The 20296-nt window shown below is 39.9% G+C and overlaps 1 protein-coding gene across 3 annotated transcripts in view; it reads left to right on the top strand.

The window, feature by feature from the left end:
• LOC120722138 (neuroendocrine convertase 1-like) overlaps window positions 1-20296 on the top strand; it is a 126385-nt gene that overhangs the window by 34802 nt on the left and 71287 nt on the right. For all 3 annotated transcript variants that reach the window (XM_040012972.1, XM_040012975.1, XM_040012974.1), the window contains exons 5-6: window positions 7433-7536; window positions 12657-12759. In XM_040012972.1, coding sequence (XP_039868906.1) covers window positions 7433-7536; window positions 12657-12759 — 207 coding nt within the window. The remainder of the gene's footprint in view (window positions 1-7432; window positions 7537-12656; window positions 12760-20296) is intronic.

The raw sequence follows: 20296 nt of genomic DNA, 5'->3' as shown, positions 1-20296 counted from the left end.
GTTTGCAGAAGAATGTGCTGGCTCACGTCCTGCTGCAGTGCTCTCAGTCTTTCTTGTCTGTTCTTGTGTATTACCATCCGCTTAGCTTCCGCTCTGACAAATGATAGAAAATGTACAACGGAGATAAAAAAGCCGTGATACGGTGGATCAACATCGCAGCTGTGTGTTTATGTACATAAAGAATAAAGAAATAAAGAAAGAGAATGCACTCTTTGGCCGATGTGAACTTTTCAAGTACAATGTTTTTGCAAGTATTTTTGAAATCGAGCTGCCAATGTTCATTAAAGTGTGCCAGTATTAAATATCTCAAATACGAGCATTCCACCCTGCCAAGTAACATGCTTGTTACTTGGCAGGGTGGAAAAGCCTCATTATGGCATCCTAAACTCTATTCAAGCACAGAATACAAATGGTAATAGTAAACTGAATTTATGATTTGGTACAATAAATTTTCTATACAGCATTTGAAACTAGGAAAGTAATCAGGGTTTCCTTTGTTAACAATTCATAGTGGAAAAATGTAAAAGATGGTCAGAAAAGAAAGAAAGCCTTGAGTTTTGCCTTCAGTAACCACATACAGGGAGTGCAGAATTATTAGGCAAGTTGTATTTTTGAGGAATAATTTCATTATTGAACAACAACCATGTTCTCAATGAACCCAAAAAACTCATTAATATCAAAGCTGAATGTTTTTGGAAGTAGTTTTTAGTTTGTTTTTAGTTTTAGCTATTTTAGGGGGATATCTGTGTGTGCAGGTGACTATTACTGTGCATAATTATTAGGCAACTTAACAAAAAACAAATATATACCCATTTCAATTATTTATTTTTACCAGTGAAACCAATATAACATCTCCACATTCACAAATATACATTTCTGACATTCAAAAACAAAACAAAAACAAATCAGCGACCAATATAGCCACCTTTCTTTGCAAGGACACTCAAAAGCCTGCCATCCATGGATTCTGTCAGTGTTTTGATCTGTTCACCATCAACATTGCGTGCAGCAGCAACCACAGCCTCCCAGACACTGTTCAGAGAGGTGTACTGTTTTCCCTCCTTGTAAATCTCACATTTGATGATGGACCACAGGTTCTCAATGGGGTTCAGATCAGGTGAACAAGGAGGCCATGTCATTAGTTTTTCTTCTTTTATACCCTTTCTTGCCAGCCATGCTGTGGAGTACTTGGACGCGTGTGATGGAGCATTGTCCTGCCTGAAAATCATGTATTTCTTGAAGGATGCAGACTTCTTCCTGTACCACTGCTTGAAGAAGGTGTCTTCCAGAAACTGGCAGTAGGACTGGGAGTTGAGCTTGACTCCATCCTCAACCCGAAAAGGCCCCACAAGCTCATCTTTGATGATACCAGCCCAAACCAGTACTCCACCTCCACCTTGCTGGCGTCTGAGTCGGACTGGAGCTCTCTGCCCTTTACCAATCCAGCCACAAGCCCATCCATCTGGCCCATCAAGACTCACTCTCATTTCATCAGTCCATAAAACCTTAGAAAAACCAGTCTTGAGATATTTCTTGGCCCAGTCTTGACGTTTCAGCTTGTGTGTCTTGTTCAGTGGTGGTCGTCTTTCAGCCTTTCTTACCTTGGCCATGTCTCTGAGTATTGCACACCTTGTGCTTTTGGGCACTCCAGTGATGTTGCAGCTCTGAAATATGGCCAAACTGGTGGCAAGTGGCATCTTGGCAGCTGCACGCTTGACTTTTCTCAGTTCATGGGCAGTTATTTGGCGCCTTGGTTTTTCCACACACTTCTTGCGACCCTGTTGACTATTTTGAATGAAACGCTTGATTGTTCGATGATCACGCTTCAGAAGCTTTGCAATTTTGAGACTGCTGCATCCCTCTGCAAGATATCTCACTATTTTTGACTTTTCTGAGCCTGTCAAGTCCTTCTTTTGACCCATTTTGCCAAAGGAAAGGACGTTGCCTAATAATTATGCACACCTGATATAGGGTGTTGATGTCATTAGACCACACCCCTTCTCATTACAGAGATGCACATCACCTAATATGCTTAATTGGTAGTAGGCTTTCGAGCCTATACAGCTTGGAGTAAGACAACATGCATGAAGAGGATGATGTGGACAAAATACTCATTTGCCTAATAATTCTGCACTCCCTGTATATGGTATGGGCATGTTTGACAGATGGTGTGGTATGCTTTGGATCACAAAACTGTTTTTCTCCTCCTCTATACTTTCCTCTTCCCATCATTCTGACACAAGTTAATCTTGGTTTCTCTTCCTCAAGCCTATTTGTCAGAACAGTTTATTAGAGGTTTTCTGACAAAGTCTAATCTGGCCTTTATGTTCTTGAGTGTAACCAGTGGTTTGCACTTTGTTGTAAATTCTCTGTATTACCATTCATTAAGGTATATCTTGATTGTAGACTTGAACAATGATACTGCTGCCTCCTTGACAGTGTTCTTGACTAGGTTGGGTGTTGCGAAGGTGTTTATCTTAATCATGGGAATATCTCACTTATTTTACACTTTAGTTGTCTTTCAGGCCTTTTGGTATTGCTGAGTCGGTCGTTTTTTCCCCTTCTTTTTATGAAGAATGTTTACCAAATTGTTGTTTTAGCTACTACATAAGTTTTGCTATCTCTCTGAGAGGTTTATTTTGATATTCCAGTCTCAGGATGGCTCCCTTAACTTGCACTGACATTTCTTCATAACTTCATAATGAGAGTTCTAGTGAACAGTTACGAAATGGACATTGAACTACTGGAATCAACTTCCGATCTTTTGTCAGCTTAAGTTGCCATGGAATAAGAAGGGAACAGGCTTAATCATGAAACATGTATCAGTTAATTGTCCAATAACCTTTGAGTCTCTACTGGCTCTACATGCAAAAATGTGTGTAATTCCTAAACATTTAATACAGTACAATTAAAGCTTCAGTCACATCTTGACTGTTTGATTTAAATCCACTGTATTGGTGTCCAGAAGCAAAATGTCTCAAAAATATGGACCTTACTACACGTGATATATTTAACCTGCAGATAACCTGTTTGACATATTTGGACAAGCAAACACAAATCATTTGAAGACTAAAAGAAAAGAAGTTGTGTTGTTACATATTAGATGTCATTATAAAATATAGCTATATTCAACTGCTCCTTTACTGACAACAGATTTGTCAGTAAAGGAGATTTCTACACAACATTCCAAATGTTGTGTAGAAATCTAAATCTGTAGGCAAATGTGTAAGCCACTACACTATGGAGCCACTGTCAAATATTTGTTAAGAAATAAATCAATAAGAACAAATCAGAAGCATGAAAGAGAGGAAGTGTATCCCAATATTACCAACACTGTCAGACTGATAATGTTAGAATCAGGTGTTCCTGATTAGGTGCCAATGATTAGAGCCTCCTTGGGGAGAGACAGGTGGAACATGTGTTATTTCAACCTCTCACATCCAGCGTCTGGTGTTCCAATTGTTATCAAAGTGTGGTGAACCATCAAGATATGAAGAGAAATTGCAGAGACCTGCTTTGACGAACAGGCAGGAGGCCGAGGTGGAGGTGGCAGATCTGAAGATACCAAGGTTTTTGTTAGGAGTAACAAGATTAAGATGAGTACATCAGAAAGACACCTCAGGTCGAGCATTTCAGAGATAAAGTTAGAGCGGCAAAGTTGAGATGGTCTGTACGTGTGCAGGAAGGATGTAGTGAAGCAGGACATGTGGGGGCTGGTGTGACATTGGAGGACGCTAGCGATAGGGTGAGGTGGAGAAAGATTATCTGCTGTGACAACCACTCAAGGGAGCAGCCAGAAGAAGCAGAAAAAGTAGAACTTCATCTATAACTGAGAAAGATTCAACTTGACTGCCAATTTGATTTTTTTGGGACCGGCTACCCCAGCAGATTCATCACAGGAGCTGCGCTGCTAAAAGAAGTCTCATGACAGAATCTGCCCATAACTGGCAAATGTTGTTGGGAAAATGTATATTTGTATTGTCAGAAAGAGATTATACTAATTTGGCCTCACAATGTTTAATAGTGCACAGCACAGTTTGCCAGTGACTGTAAAGGTAAAGACCAGGGCTTTTGGAATAATGTCCACTGGACAGACAAATCAAAAGTAGTTGTTTGGCCGCAACAAAAGTTGACATGTTTGGATCAGACCAAAGGTGGCTTTTGAGGAGAAGAAACTCATATGAACTGTGTGGAAATGTCATGCTTTGGTGTGGTTTTCTTGCACAACTTGGGGTCAGTGATTCGGCCATGAATTCAGCATCATATCAAAGAGCTGAAAGATAATATATGGTTATTTGTCTGAAAGGTGAACTGGAAGTGGACCTCTCAGCAGGATTATCCTAAACAAACAATTCCACCAAGACATTGTTAGAAAAGAAAAAACAATTTTTATTGAAAAAACCCCCCAGGAAAAATCCCATCGAAATGTTGTGGGATTTGAAACTGGCAGTACATGTAAGAAAGCACTCAAACATCTCGCAACTGAAGGAATTTTGCATGGAAGAAGGGTCAAAAAATTTTTAGCAAGCCGTTGTCAAAGACTGGTGGGTAATTGAGCAAAACGCCTACAAGATTTTTTTTAATTTTTCTGTTAAAAGGTCAACATACTAGCTTCTGAAGCGAAGGGTGGGCATACTCTTTTCACAGAAGAAAATTGCATCTTTTGCTATTTTTCTTTTGATTATCTCCTTATCTGTGGGCACTGTTTCAAAGTGGATCAAATGTTTGCTTGTCCAAATACATCCAAAAAGCCTGCCGTTTCAGTGGGATGTAATTATTTTTTTCAAATGACTGTATAATGAAAATTTAAACATTAAAGAATTTCAGGATCCTCTGGTCATGTTCCAGCTGCATCGTGCGCTGAAGAAGAGGTTCATATTTGTCTTCTATAAGTATACACAACCGGTGTACAACCTCTTTAGTCCACATAGATCTGAGCATAGATGGTGGAGAAATATTTTGGAGGATAATATTCTATTTAATTTGCAGGTATTCACCGTTATGTGGGCGGCTGGATTTGATGGCAGTAGTGTATGGTATATGTATTTATATAATATTTATATATGTTGTGTATATATATATTATAATATATATATCTATATATATATATATATATATATATATATATATATAAAATATGTAGTCTATGTTAAATCCAGTACTGTGTCATTTAAAATCCTGGCACTATAATGCTGTCAGCTGTTAAGCTTCCAGTATACCGCTATTTTAGTGTTATAACGCTCTGAATTCAGACTATATGAACGCATGTCCTCATATACTCTGAATTCAGTGAATTTGTACTCAACCATATCATCCCTGAAGATGAATAGATACTGACCTGAGCTGAAAAACTGCCATAAGAGCATCAGTGGGTGATTGCTAGCTATATAAATATAGCTATATAAAAAGACCATCTTAGAGAGGCAGCGTTTCTCAGAGGTAAAGATGGGAAAAGGTTCTTCAGTCTGCAAAACAAATGTGTCTAGAAATTGTGAAACAACTTCAAAATAATGTTACTCAATGTAAAATTGCTAAGACTTTGAATATCTCATTATTTACAGTATATAATATTAACAATAAAATCAGAGAATCATACCACACCATCTGCAAGGGACAAGGCAACCTTGAGCAGTTTTATTTTACACAGTTTAATCATTTTACTTCCTAAAGTGATCTAAAATCCCAGAGAATGTATGTAAAAATTATTTTTTAACATTTCTTTCTTTTTTAATTGTGTTGAATTTGATTTACATTCATGTATTTGTCCTATACTGTCCTTGCATATTTACTTAAACACATGTCTATACTTGAAGTTAAACAGTAAAGCAAAGTGATCAAGAAAATTTGTCATGATGAATTAAAATTTCGTATTTTATTAATGTTTAATAAAAATACAACCCCATTTCTGAAAATCAGTAATGAATGTCTGTGTTGTTCTGGTCCTCAGGCAACACTACATTTAAAAACAGGCATGACTGACATGAAAAAACCCTGCGTGAGCTCACGAATACTTCCAGAAATAACTGTCTATGAACAGAGTTTGTTGTGCTATCCACAAGTGCAGGTTAAAGCTTTATCATGCTGAGAAGAAGTCATACTTGAACATAATCCAGAAACACTGCTGTCGTCTCTGGACCAAAGCTCATTTAAAATAAAATAAAAACTGTTCTGTCAGACAAATCGAAGTATGGAATTCTTTTTGGAAAGCATAGATGCCACATCCTCAGGACTTAAGAGGAATTGGACCATCTGGCTTGTTGTCAGTGCTCAGTTGAAAAGCCAGCATCTCTGGTGGCATGGGGGTACTTTATTGCCTATGGAAAAGGCAGCTTGCACTGAAATATATATACAGATTTTAAGTGACATAGAGTCCCATACAAACATCTTTTTATGGAATGCCGCATATATTTCAACCAGAAATGCTCAACTAAATCATGCATCTAGTGTATGGCTTCATATTAGAAGAGTCCGGGTACTGAATTGGCCTGTCTGCAGTCCAGATCTTTCATCAGTTGAACACATTTGATGCACAATGAAATGATAAATATGACAAAGGAGACCCAGGACTGTTGAACAACGAGAATGGGACACATTCGTCTCCCAAAGGTCCAGATATACATTAGCGTATTGTTAATTGTCTTTAATTGTGGTATTCAACTACATTCACATTACTTTATATGAAAAAAAGTATTTTTTTAACTGAAAGACTTGGAAGAATCTCTCTAACAATACTATACTTGTGGTTCTCTACTGTTATAAGTTAGCTTTACTGACAACACTCTGCATACTGGGTCATGTGTCCAGAGGCAGATTTTAAATTTGTGTTTTACATGCGGTAAAACACAATTCCTAATCAGAGTCTATTAAGGTAAAGCAACTGTAATTATTATTTGTTTCATAGCAATGCTACACTGGAGAGAGTCGTGCAAGAAAATTAAAATTGGTTTGGAACCAAATGATCTCCTATTAATCCTAATACTTGAGATATATTTATACTTGTGTGGGATGTTTCATTACAGTCACTTCCAGAAAAGGCTAGTGTGATATCAATTAATTTGGCAGTTCAAGAAATTATCAAACAAACTGATAGCGAGAAGATAGTAAAGAGCACTGAGAGAGAGGGTTGTGCATGGGTGAAAACGAGTGGCAGTCGGTGTAACATTAAATGTAGGGAAGGAAAGGTGCAGGCCTTGATGGGCTGATGGCTCTTCTGCAGACAGCGAGCCAAGCTGTTCTGCAGCAATGAGATGCTAATAATATGCTAATGATATGGTAATCTGCCAGTAGAATTCCACCTCAGTGGAGAAAAAGGAGATCTGGGAGGCCTTGCGCCATTGGTTGGGAACCAGGGATGTCCTGAAGTCAGAGTTCAGGACAAGGAAAGAAAGACTACATGCACACGTTTATACATGATATTTGTGTGTGCTTGCAGGTCCCCACAGGAAAGAGTCTGAAACTGACAAGCAGCCCGAAGAGAATAAGAGTGACCAGTCCCTCACCTTCAATGACCCTCTCTGGCCCATGCAGTGGGAACTGGTGGGTGTATTTATGTGTAAGTGTATGTGTAGTAGTGTGTGTTTGTATGTGTTCATTGGTCTTATCTGGAAGCCCCACCCCGACTTTTCTCATCTTCATGTTGAAGGATGTTCCTCTGACAGGCATAAGTCAGGCAGGCTTTCATGTGTGACTGGAGAGTGAGACGGACGATAGAGAGATGGGGGGGATTGTGGAGGAGGAAAGAGCGAGCGAGAGAGGAGGTGAAGGGGGTTGTCCATGTTGAACTGAGACAGATGTCAGGGATTGATGAGGCTCGGAGCAACACTGACACACAACTGGGCTGCAACAACAAGACATGCTCATCCATTCTGCAGAGTCTTGTTCATCCTGTTTGGACGATACTTGTACACTATGTTTGAGAAGACCAAAAGGAGCAAAGTGACAGGATGCTTGGGTATAAAAAGGCATATTTTTTGATAAAATATCTTATTTTTTAATAACGTACAAATTATTTAATAGCTGCATCTACAGCCTTTTATTATAAAATATTTCAAGTAGTCAAAATTCACAGATTAGCATCTAAATCAGAATTTCAAGTTAATTTTAGAGTTTGCATGATATCATCCTCTTCCTCCTTATCTCAAGCCTCGTCTCCGAAACTGTATTTTAGCCTCTAACATATCGAAATGTGCATAAATATACTTATTTATTCCCAATATTGTTGCAGTTAGTTATTGTCAGCTACATTAGATGACCTTCCTGTCTCTGTACACCAGACAAGAGCCGGCTAAACAACAACAACAGCTGTTTATAAGCTCACATTACACCAGCTAATGTTAAGGTTCAAGAGAATCCCACATTCCTGCTGATTTGATTACATTCTTACATAGTATGAGAGCTCATTTGCTAAGTGTCAGAGTCCAACAATATTTCTTGTGTTAACAGCAGGCTAAGAGGCTAAGAGGCTAAGAGTAGCTAACAGCGCGAAAAACAGTAGCGCTTGCCGACTGCTCAGCATATGTTCAATAACGCACCTCAGTATGGCTGTCATCATTTAGAAGTGAGCTTCTCTGACTCAGTGAGCTGTATATTAGAGTCCGTTCACAAAGTTTTACAAGCCCCTTACAAAGTAAATCAGGGGTGGGGAACTCCAGGCCCCGAGGGCCGGTGTCCTGCAGGTTTTAGATCTCACCCTGGCTCAACACACCTGAATCAAATGATTAGTTCATTACCAGGCCTCTGGAGAACTTCAAGACATGTTGAGGAGGTCATTTAGCCATTTAAATCAGCTGTGTTGGATCAAGGACACGTCTAAAACCTGCATTACACCGGCCCTTGAGGCCTGGAGTTCCCCCACTCCTGGAGTAAATAAAGGTGGAGGTTTCTCGCCCGGCATTGACAGCTGAGGTAAACAGTGGACTGGCAGCCTTTAACATATGGGGAAAAAGTCCAGAGCGAATCTGGTTCAAACATAGCAGAAACACGCCGGCTGGCCATGGTTGTTATGGGGTACAGTCTAAATTTCTTATTTTTGATCTTTCTGACCTGACTAAAACATGTTTTTCCTACAGCAGCCAAAGTAGCTAGGCTTATGTACTTGAATTGGGAGGGGTGAGAAAGCCTCAGTTAATTGATATCTGCAGTCTACTGACATCTAGCATTGAACATTTTAGACACTGTAACTTTAAGACACAAAGTTCTGGAACTGTCTTTAGAAATGTTTGTTGAATGAATCTTTTCTGAGGGGAAAAAACCAACACTGGTCATTATATTGTCACAGTTATGTCTATGACTCTTCGTAAGCTGTTATTAATTTTTTAAAAATGTGTTTAAGCACACAAGTTTCAGTTTATTTCAGAAACGTATGCGCTTAACAGCCTTGAGTACCTCTCCTGACACATTCGGTTGATACCAAAAAGTATATTAAAGCTCAGTAAACAGCTGAATAGGAAAGCTGCTTATTGAGAAAACCTGTCCCTGTTTTTTTTCTTTAGATTATGTTTGCATTTACACAACTGGTTACATTATGTAACTTATGCTTTATAAATTCCTTGATAGGTCTTAATAATTCTTTTACTCTTACCAAAGTGTAGTCAACAATTCAACAGCCTGTGTTAGTGTCTGGTTTATTACTAATACAGGGCAACCAGGGCTCGTCCAATCGTCAGGGCAGACGTTCTTGACTGACATACGAGGGCGTAATCTGGCAGTGCGAGGAGGAGGAGGGGCGGGGTCAGAGATTCACCAGAGCAACCGGCAACAGAATGATTGACACCTCAGCTCTCAGGGCAAGATGAAGGGGTGAAAGTCAGGATGGGGGTGGAGGGAGGTGAAGACAGAAACAGAGGAAGTCAGGAGAGATGATGGGGGCATATGAAGCACTAGTGAGGGGGAAAAAAAATCTGACTGTTTCTTTTCTTATAAGCACGATTTTGTTGCACATAGTCACCTCTCTCGATTTAAGAAGGTTATTGACAAGATTGTTTATGCAGCGCAGTATGATTCATGTGCTGGAGCATGCAGTATGACATTAAGCGGATTAACGTTAACTTTATGGAATGATTGCATGAACTGAGAAATAGAACATAATTATCAATCACTCATTAATCAAGAAAAATGAAAGGCGTCTTTAACGTTGAGGACATTGCTCTCTCTGTCTGGCCCTCCCTCTCTCTCCTGCTCAGTAGCCCTGCTCTCCTGCTTTCGTTCTGTTGTGTTTAATCAGCCTCTGGTGGACGTAGATATTGATTGAGGGTCAGTAATCTGCTCAGGGTTGGTAGCCTGCCAGGACCAGACAAATATATGTTTGTGTGTGTGTGTGCTAGTCGGGCATGTATGTTCGCTAAAAGCTGTACCTGATGGGCTATACCCTCCTGTACACACACAAGGCAAGTGGAGCCTATTGTACCTTTTTTGTTAGACTGAGTCAAGCCCCTCCTGAGGAGCTCATTCAAAGCCTCTGAAATCCACGCAGCATCTTGAGCGTGCCTACTGTGTGTTTATATGAGAGAGAGGGTGTGTATGTTTTCGCTGAGGGGCAGCTGCGATAAAGGCAGGGAAGCCAGAGATTGTTATGTTACCACTCTGTTTACATGTGTGTCTTCTGCATAGAAAAAGTGCCACTGTTGTTTTCTCTTGTTGCATGAACTTTCCAAAACTCCAAAGGTATATGTCTTTGATCATGTGTGCATTTGTGCTTGTGTGTGCCAGAATGTTCATTTACTAGAGAAACACATGATTGGTATATTTCAGTGCTTCAGAGAATGATCATGATTCTGCACATGTGTGTGTGTGTATGTTGTTGGTGATCACTCTACGACTGCGTGGGGTGAATCAGTGTTCAAAATGCCTCTCTGTGGGCTTATATCCCAAGTTCACAAAGGTGTGTGTGTGAGTTTATTTTGGTGTACCTTTGGTTGTGTGTGCGTTTTCCCCTGGGCCGATCCTCGTGCTCTGGTGGACGTTAGCCTGCTAGCTGCCTCCATTCATCAGCTTTATTCACACAACAACAGCAAAGCATTGCTGCTCCCCAGATGCAGCCCCCAAAACACACACATACGAAAGCACACACACACACACAAACACACAGACACACATAAACAAGTCCTGCCTACCACAACTACCACCACCCACTGCCACCACCTCGTAACCATTTTTTCCATTGTGTGTTCTTCTCCCCCTCGTTCTCTCCCTCTCTCTCTTCATCATGATAACAACAACCGAGTTGAAGCCTCTTGAAAAACTCACTTTGAATATCAGATTGGCTTTGTGTGTGTGGGCAGGGGATGTTTGGGAAGCTGCTGACATTTTTGGTGAGACAGCTTGCGCGCTACCTTTTGGCACTACCTTTATGGTTTGTGCTCCTGTGAGAATGTGTTTGCATGAAGATGCAAGACTGAAGCTTCACTTAAAGCTATCAAGGGAATGTGTCTGTGTAGTGTGTGGGGCCATTAGGACTCATGGGAGCTGCCAAGATGGTTCTCGTGCCTCACGTTGGTGGGATTTCTGCACAGCAGTGTGTGGATTTGTGTGTGTGTGCGTGTGCGTGTGGGTGGATTGTGTGGTTTGAAGTGAAAGGATGAAAGACCTGTCTATGTGACTCGTCCATGAACTCCCCGGGCTTCTTATGGGCACTTTGAACGTACATATGGTTTCTGAAAGTATCACTGGATGTGCACATGTTTCCTCATAAGTTAACATAACCCAGCGACTGAAGTAAACATTTCCATTAATGCACATGTAGCATAAATTCAGAGGGTAATATATTCATATACAGTACAGTAATAATAATAATAATGCACAGTGAAGTTTTGACCATTCATCCATCCAGTAGGACCAGTGTTTCCCAACCTGTCGGAGCCACGACACATATTTCACATTAGAAAAATCACACGGCACACCACCAAACAAAAAACTCACAAAAAACATATTGATAATTTTTTCCCGCACATCAGGTATAGTAGAATTGGCTCGGTTTGTCCCCATTATACCTTTTGTGCTTTCTTCTGACCACTTCTCATGCTAGGGCCTTCATCTGGGTTGGAATTTTCTCCAGGACCCAGGTCAGATTGACTACTTTTTCTTTTCAAATATTTATCTGTTGCTATTACGTGCTGCATTGTCTCACAGCATGACTATTATGTAATTTCTTCTTCGTCTTCTTCTGTTTTTAATGGCAGTTGGCAACCCATTTAATTAGAGCAGGTAGTTGTACTGCCCTCTAGTGGAAGAGAATGTAATTGTTCTGCACGTTACTCACGCCGATCGCTTAGAGTACTAACCAGGTGAAACCAGATCATCATCCACGGCACACCTGACCATTTCTCAAGGCACACCTATGTGCCGCGGCACAGTGGATTGCAGTAGACAAGAATCTAACACTGTCTCTATTATTTTTTTTACCTGCAGTGTTAAGAGCCTATTGCACACTGACTGTTTTCTGCAGTGAACAAAAACCGAAAGCAGTTGATATCTGATTTATGCCATTGTTACAGTATATTTACTGTGTCCGCTAGTAAATATACTGACCAAGGCTCTGTGAGGATATCAGCGTGCCACCAAGTAGACTTGGAAAAAAGTAGAAAAAAGGAAATTATACTTTTTTTTGTGATGCTAACATTTTAATAATATTGTGTATATATGTGTCTGTGTGTGTATAGTTTGCACAGGGTGAGTACACTGATGCGACTGACCTGAATTTGATGCCGGTTTGGAGGAACAACGTTACTGGACATGGAGTCGTGGTCAGCATCATTGATGATGGTGAGTCTAACTTTACTGCAACAAACATGTTCACACACGTTATAAATAAAATATATAAAATCTGCATTTGCTGGCAGTCAACATCTAAAAACGAAGGCACTTTTTTTTTTTGCAGTATTTACCCTCTTAACGCTTTTATCTCAGTTGAGTATGCATTGCCTTTGCTTTACACAATTAGACCAGAAACAAACTTACATTTTTGAAAAAATATATTTCAATTAGAAACTTGCATAATGCAACAATTCTGTGCAATACTTCGACAAGATGTGTGCAGTGTGCACTAAAAAAAAACAAAAACAAAAGATGTTAAATCGGCAAAAGCTTGTCAGGTTTGGTGTGACAAAGCTCAGCTCTGGCCCTGAGCGGAGAGGGTGAATGATTTATGTTAGTGCCCTCCTCCCCCAAGCCGCTACCACCGCTACCACCGCCCTACCACCGTCATCTTCGTCTCAGTCATGCCACAATGAGAATTCATTTCTCTCTGATTGCTTGGATATCTGGCAACAAGGGAAATGAGAGAGCGGCATCTTATGGGCTCATTCATCAAGAACTAATTGAAGCCTCACTAGTCTCAAGTGCTGATAGAGCTGGAGTAGTTGTGTGTGCTGTTTTGTATGTGTGTGTTGAAGTCTTCACCTTTTTTTTTCTTCTTCTTTTTTGCATTCAAGTGCCTCTGACTCTGCCCTCTGTGTGTGAAAGTGACTGGGTTTTAAGAAACAATATTTCTGTGTGTGTTGATTCGCTGGTATGCATGCATGCATGCAGGAGTGTCAGTTTTTGACTTCAGTGTCTGGTTTCAGGAGAAAAAAAAGCTTGTGTTGTGGTTAGCCTCTTTGGATAGAAGGCCTTCTCTCTCTTCTGCATCCTTCTGCATACAGACTGTGTCTGTGTGTGTATGTTTGGGTATGGGTGGCACGAGGTGGAGGGTGGCTACAGAATGAGCAAGAAAGCGAGAGAGAAGGAGAAAGAAATTAAATAGAGGAAGGATATAGAGGGAAATGTCAGGAGAAAGCAAGAGCAAAAAGGATTCAGAGTGGGGCGAGTGTGTGTGTGTGTGTGTGTGTGTGTGTGTGTGTGTGTGTGTGTGTGTGTATGAGACAGAGAGTATTAGACCTGCACCACTGAATCTCCTCTCCTCTGAGGCTATTGTACTCTGCTCCACCTCTCTGTATTGATTCCACTGGGCAAGAGCCCCGCTCCTTTTCCTTTCTCCCTCCCACCCTCTCTCTCTCTTCCTTCTTTCTTTTTTCCTCTTTTCCTCTTCCCTTTCCCCTCTTTGTTAACTAGGAGGTGACTTTTTCCTTTGGCCACCTTTTTTTCTTCTTCTTCTTCTACTCCTCCTTTTCCTCGTCTCTCTTTCTTTCCCTCCCTTTTGGACATTTTGCCTCTCACAGCTAAAGGATCATGTACACGCTCACCTTTAGCCACCTTTCAATCGATGTCATTGATTTTAATATCACAATGAAATAAATTATTTTCTTTGAGTGAAAGCACCCTACCACCCCCTCCTCCACTGTGCTCCTCCTCCATAGCCATCCTTCAGTTCAGTCCTTCTGTTTTAGATGTAATTGGCAATCTGAGACTTGTTTTCTAAAACTGTTGAATCACATTCATAGTGCCACCTTCATTCATATGCTTCCCTTTGTTTGCATGGACTATACCCTTTACTGTTCTCTGTGCATGGCAGCATTAGTTATAGTTTCATCAACTTGCTTTTATAGCTTCATGGACAGTGGGCGATCGTTGAAAAGCTATAAAATAATAAAGACCCTTATTTCTCAACTTCGTGTATGCACACCTTTGAGTGCAACACATTGAATCTGTGAAGATGCAAACTGACCTACAAGGTTGTGACTGTATTGTACAATGCAGGATTTTGAAACTATGTAACATTTATCTGTTATTAATTTCAAAGTACTTAACTGATGCTGAGAAGAGAGGTTGTGCTCATCAGCTAATGCTTACACTGCCTCACGTGGTTAGCAAGAAGCAACCGTTATTCATGGTGGAATTAGTTAAACAGCCTTGAATCAAATACTACTTACAGATGAGGAGAGAACTATTAGCTCCCCCTATGAAACTTAAAAATATATATATATATGTATATTTCCCAAGTGCTGTTAGACAGAGCAAGGAATTCTTTACACACTTTTCCAAACATCCTAGGTTTATTTTTCTTTGAAAACCCTTCTTTGGTGAATCCCTCCAGATTTGAACGGTCTTCTGTCATAAACTTTGATCTTCAGTTCAACAAACAGATTTTCATTGGGATTCAAGTCAGGGGTTTGAGGAGGTCAGTCAATAATTTTCACTTTGGTCCTCTGGAGGTAGTTCTTTACCAGAAGTGACATACAGTATGTTAGTCTTCAAACATTTGTCATGTTGGAAGACAAAGCGACCATCCAGACTCAGTTTTGTTGCTGCCTGCATGGGGTTTTCTTTTCAAATCTTCATGCATCCTTGTTGGTGGTTCCTTCCACCCTGATGAGATTCCCAGTTCCAGGAGCATCCCTACAGCATAATACACCCACCACCATGTTTCACTGTGAACAATGTTCTTTGAGTTGTGTGTCTCTTCCTTCTTTCTCCAAATAAAAGCAACATGTCTGGTCTGTGTCCAAAGAGCACTAGTTTTGTCTCATCCGACCAAAGGACGCACTTCCAGTAAGCATAATCCTTCTCCAGGTTGCCCTTAGCGTACTTCAGTCTTGGCTGTTGTTCTGGGGTCTTTAGACACATCTCTCACTAGTTTGCTTTACAGAGTCTTTGAAGTATTTTGCTTCTGTACTGTGTGGCTTTTTCTGAATTTCTTGATGATACATCTCACTCCAGTTCTTGAAACTTGGAAATGCTGTGATAACTTTGTATATCCATCTCCTGCTTTGTGAGCATCAACAATTCTTTTCCTCTAAACGAATGTCTTCTGTTTTCGGCATTTTTATTCTGTGTATAAATTGGAAGATATCCCTCAGTTTTAACTTGATTTCACAAGCTTTGAGTATAACAGAGTAAAAGAACATCACGGCAACAGCAGTGGTTTGTGTCAGAGCTCAATAAAAAGGTCCGTTTCTCGAGGGGCTAATAACACTGACTGTGGTAGTTGTTTTTTGGTTTTTTTTTTTACTGAAATAATTCTGTTCTTTCGTGCAAATAGAAAGAATTCATGCTTTCTAAAGAAAACTAATATTTTTAGAAATGCTATGTTGAAAATCACTTGCTCTATTAGAAAAGCACTGGGAAAATTTTGTTTGAGAACTGTGCCACATGTTTAACACCAATCCCAGTTACTTTAGGTACAGTGGTGCTGGATACCATGCAGTAGTGATATGCCAATCAAAAGGTAGTCAAATTCTAAATCCTACTATGACTTAATGCTTATTTGACTCTAAATGAGACCACCATTCACAGCATGAATATGATGCTTTATTGAAGAAGAGTTGAAAATAGCAATCAATATCATAAACTCATTAGAAAAATATTTCCCAACCTAATAAATCATATGAGAAGAAGAGTCATTTTCTCATCAACATTTAATGTAGTTATTTTTGTCCCCAAACAAGTTCTGAAGAGATTGGATAAAACAGTTTGTTTTCTCTGGTTTTAATACAAAAAAAACCAAAACTGTTTTGAAAGTTTTGATATTATACAATGGATCTTAAAAAAACAACTATCAAACTACCATACTGTGAGCAGTTTAACATCAGCATGAGACAACTTTTCATTCTACAGAGATCAACATTTTAGACCCATTGTTTGCCATGTTGTTCATGTTTATCACTTCCTTACTACGTGTGTCTACAACAGTACTCTACATTAAAGCTACTGGAAACTTCAGGTGGGATATTTTTCCTTTTTTATAGACTAAAGGAGTAACTATACATCTCTGGTAAACACTAGCTATCTGGTTTGTATGGACATGTCCTCAAAGTTCACATAAACAGGGCTTTATAGTTTGAGAAATGAGGCTCTTGGACACTTTTATAGCAGGAATAAAAGACAGCTGTCACACAGTGTGCACTTCAACATAAGCAGCGCTCATTAGCCTGTCATCAACGCATTATGACCGGTGAGTGGGATAAGGATGAAGATTCATCAGAGAAATTACATCCACCCCCCACCCACCTTGTCCCGCCACTCTACTACAATGTCCCTGTCACCCAGCTATCAACGCTGGCCTCTGTCCCCCGTGGCCAAGGAGTCCAAAAGCAGACTCCTATCGATCGGTGCTTACGCCATTCTCATTACATGTCATTGGTACACAAGGAGACACAGGACACAAGTTAGACTAGGAGATGGAGATAGAGCAATGAATGAATGAATGGGGGAAGAAAGAAAATAATGAGAATTTAGAAAAAGAAGACTGAATATAGGACTGTTTCTTGCCACATTGATGTGTGAAGAGTGTAGAAAGAAAAGAAAACCTTTTGAGTATACTTTCTTCTTCTGTAAACATTAATTTGAGCATAACTGCACTCTGGAGCGGATGGAGACATTGTGCGATTTCTTCTTTTTTTCATGTTTTCAGAAGAAACTGCTGCAAGATAAAAGTAGGAATTTATAGTTCCACCACAAAAAATTGTACCCCGAGGAGTTAATGCAAGCTTCATATAGATGCAGAGCTTTAATTATGTTGTCATTCTGTATGTATTTATCAGGTGATGTAGGAGGTGTGATAAAAGATTTTATGGCTGATTATGAAGGCTTACGTAGCCATTCTAAGAGGCAGGGCTGTGTTTTGTGTCTGATTGACATTGTAAAGTCACACAGTGTGAGTACTATTGAATTGCTGTCTGTTCATGTTATATATTACTCAAAGGTACAACAAGTACTTTTTGAGGTCACTTAAAGGACTGGATGTTAGTTTTTGACTATAGTAGTGGAAATGGACATCGCTGTTCCACATAATCAGTTGTTATTTATGTGGCTGGAGACTTCAAAAAAACTTTCACTAACTGTGGCTAACAGCAGCTAACAGCAGCAAAAACAGCAGCTAACTGATAGAAAAGTTTGGGATATCCTCAACAATTAACCTTACAAACAGCAGACTAACAGCCTACACTCACTACAGATGAGCGGCGGCCACAGTAGTTTGGCCTACAGTGGCCAATGTAGCGAAGATCACGTGCTTGGATCGGGAAAGGTAACAAAGCAGAATTCAGTTGACTGCAATCTGCAATCTACTGACATACAGTAGGTCACTGAACTGTGCAATTGAATATGCTTTGAATTTTGTGTGCTGTAGACCATTTTTCATAATCTAAAATATAAATAGGGCTTTTGCCATAGTTTTGGTGGGCCTAAAAACCTTTCCTTAGACACCTTTATACATGTAAAAAGGAATATTCAGAACTATAAAGACTTAATAGTAAAAGTCAAAAACATCCAGTTAAATGCTATGAGCTAACATTGTTATCTTTAGTTACTTAGCTAATATAAAGCCACAAATGTTACAATAAATATGATCAAAGTTAACTATATCTCAGAGCGCTGCTGTCAGTATAAGCCTGTGCTGTACAGTATGTGTTATAGCAGTAGGATAGTGTGTTACTAAAGTGCTATGTTAAGCTCTCCTCCTAACCACCATCACCCCACCAAGTCCATCACTGGGCCGTTCCTAGCTGCCAGACTTAACAGGTTCTGTTAAACAAATATTATACGAGTATTCTTTTACATAAGATTGATATTACTTTGTGATCAACAGGTCTGTATGTGGTAAATTCATCACATATCAAGTTTGTACTTTTGCCATATTTCCAACATATTTCGTAGTATTTGCATGTATTTGTTACAGTGTAAATGAACCTAACATATTTGCCCTATTCACTGTGTGCCAGCTATTACAGATGCACCCAGTGCCGTGTACAAGATAATTATCTTAACACTAAGCAACAAAGTCCTCAAAGTATTTAAACAAAGCAGTTGCCAAGCAACACAGAACTACCTGTGCGAGCATATTTATTTTAAAATTAATATATATTAATATATATTAAGCTTTGAACAGCTGTGACTACGCTGTTGAAAGGTATAATTAACTGTCTTTTTACAGGTTGTTTTTTTTTTCTTTAGGGTAAACGTCTCCCTGATGAGCTGTTCTTCAGCCCATGTTTTCAACACAGAGGGGCCAAAGATTGTGCTCTATAATAAGGAAAACTTCAATTTTACAATTTGTGTCTCAGTGTCTTTGCATCACTGTCCATAAATACTTGTATGCTTGTGGTCATGCACTCATGCATTAAGGCACACTCCTGGCTTAACTCCAGAGAGTGTCATAAGCCTGTTTGTGCATGTGTGTCTGTAGGGCAGTTTGGTAGAAATGACACTGGCCGGCCATGTAAAAGTGTGTCTGACAGGGGGAGCGACAGAGTCAGCTCTTTTTTTTCCTCCCCGCTCGCCCCCCACTGTTCAATCCATCCAGCTGCTGTCACCACAGGGGAGCAGACAATCTATCAAGGCATCGGGATGCATTCTCCTCACCTGCGCCGCGCCTTTAATGAACAGCCAACATGATCCCGGCTGACAAGCAGGAAATGGATGTAATAAAGATTGTTTCTGCATGCTCTTTGCATCCCTGATAAATCACCTCGCTGTGCAACAGATACGGGAGCCACATGGAAATTTGATTTCACACGGCAAGGGGGAGGAAGAAGAGAGCAGTGGGGGGAAAAGAGAGCTGCTAGTGGCAGGGTCACTCTATTTTATTCCTCTTTTTCTCCAGCGGAGCAGCAGCGCAAGATGTGTGGGGGTTGAATGGAGGGGCAATTCTGTTTTCTTTTTTTTCCCTTTAACCATGTTCTTATCCCACAAAAGCTCTGTTAAGCCCCTAACATGCCTCTATTTGTCTAAGTCCATAAACAATATCAGACAATGTGTAGACCTTTACAGAGGTCTCAGTCATCATAACTCGATGTAATGTTATTGTCTGCACTACAAAGGAAATAAGGAAGAAACCTGAAACTAAAACATTTTATTTGTAAGAAAATAAGAACACTAAGTAAAAGTAAAAAATAAACTACAGTTTTAGTATAATTCAGCTATTATAGTTGATGTATCAGGTGGTATTTCAGACGATAGATATGAGATAGTTGTGATTCCACTGATGAGTATGCATGTGATGATATAGTAATTATGAGGGGTTAAAGTGGGATTTAGCAGGTGGGGGAAACCTTAGATGTAGGTGGCCATGCAGCTGGGACAAAGTTTTAAAATATCAGCTAAATTAACCCATGCTATGAGTTCAGTAGATTTGTTTTCTTTGACGACCTGGCTACTGGCTCTGAGGTTTACTCGTCAGAATTGGACAAGTGCTAAAGAACATCACCAGCTTAAGGTCAAATTCATGATACCTTTCTTTGTAATAATCTGAAACGATGGATGCCACAGTCTGCCGTGCACCAATTCAAATACAACGACAAGAGACTTTATTAGGTAAACCCTGTTAGTTGACCAAAATATCTAATCAGCCAATGACATGGCAGCAAGCAGTGCATTTAGGCCTGCAGACAAGGTAGAGACAAACTGCTGAAGTTCAAACTGAGAA

The sequence above is a fragment of the Simochromis diagramma genome, unplaced genomic scaffold, assembly GCF_900408965.1.
Source record: "Simochromis diagramma unplaced genomic scaffold, fSimDia1.1 OVJJ01000618.1, whole genome shotgun sequence".
NCBI classification, from domain to species: domain Eukaryota; kingdom Metazoa; phylum Chordata; class Actinopteri; order Cichliformes; family Cichlidae; genus Simochromis; species Simochromis diagramma.
This window is presented reverse-complemented; position numbering and strand designations above follow the sequence as displayed.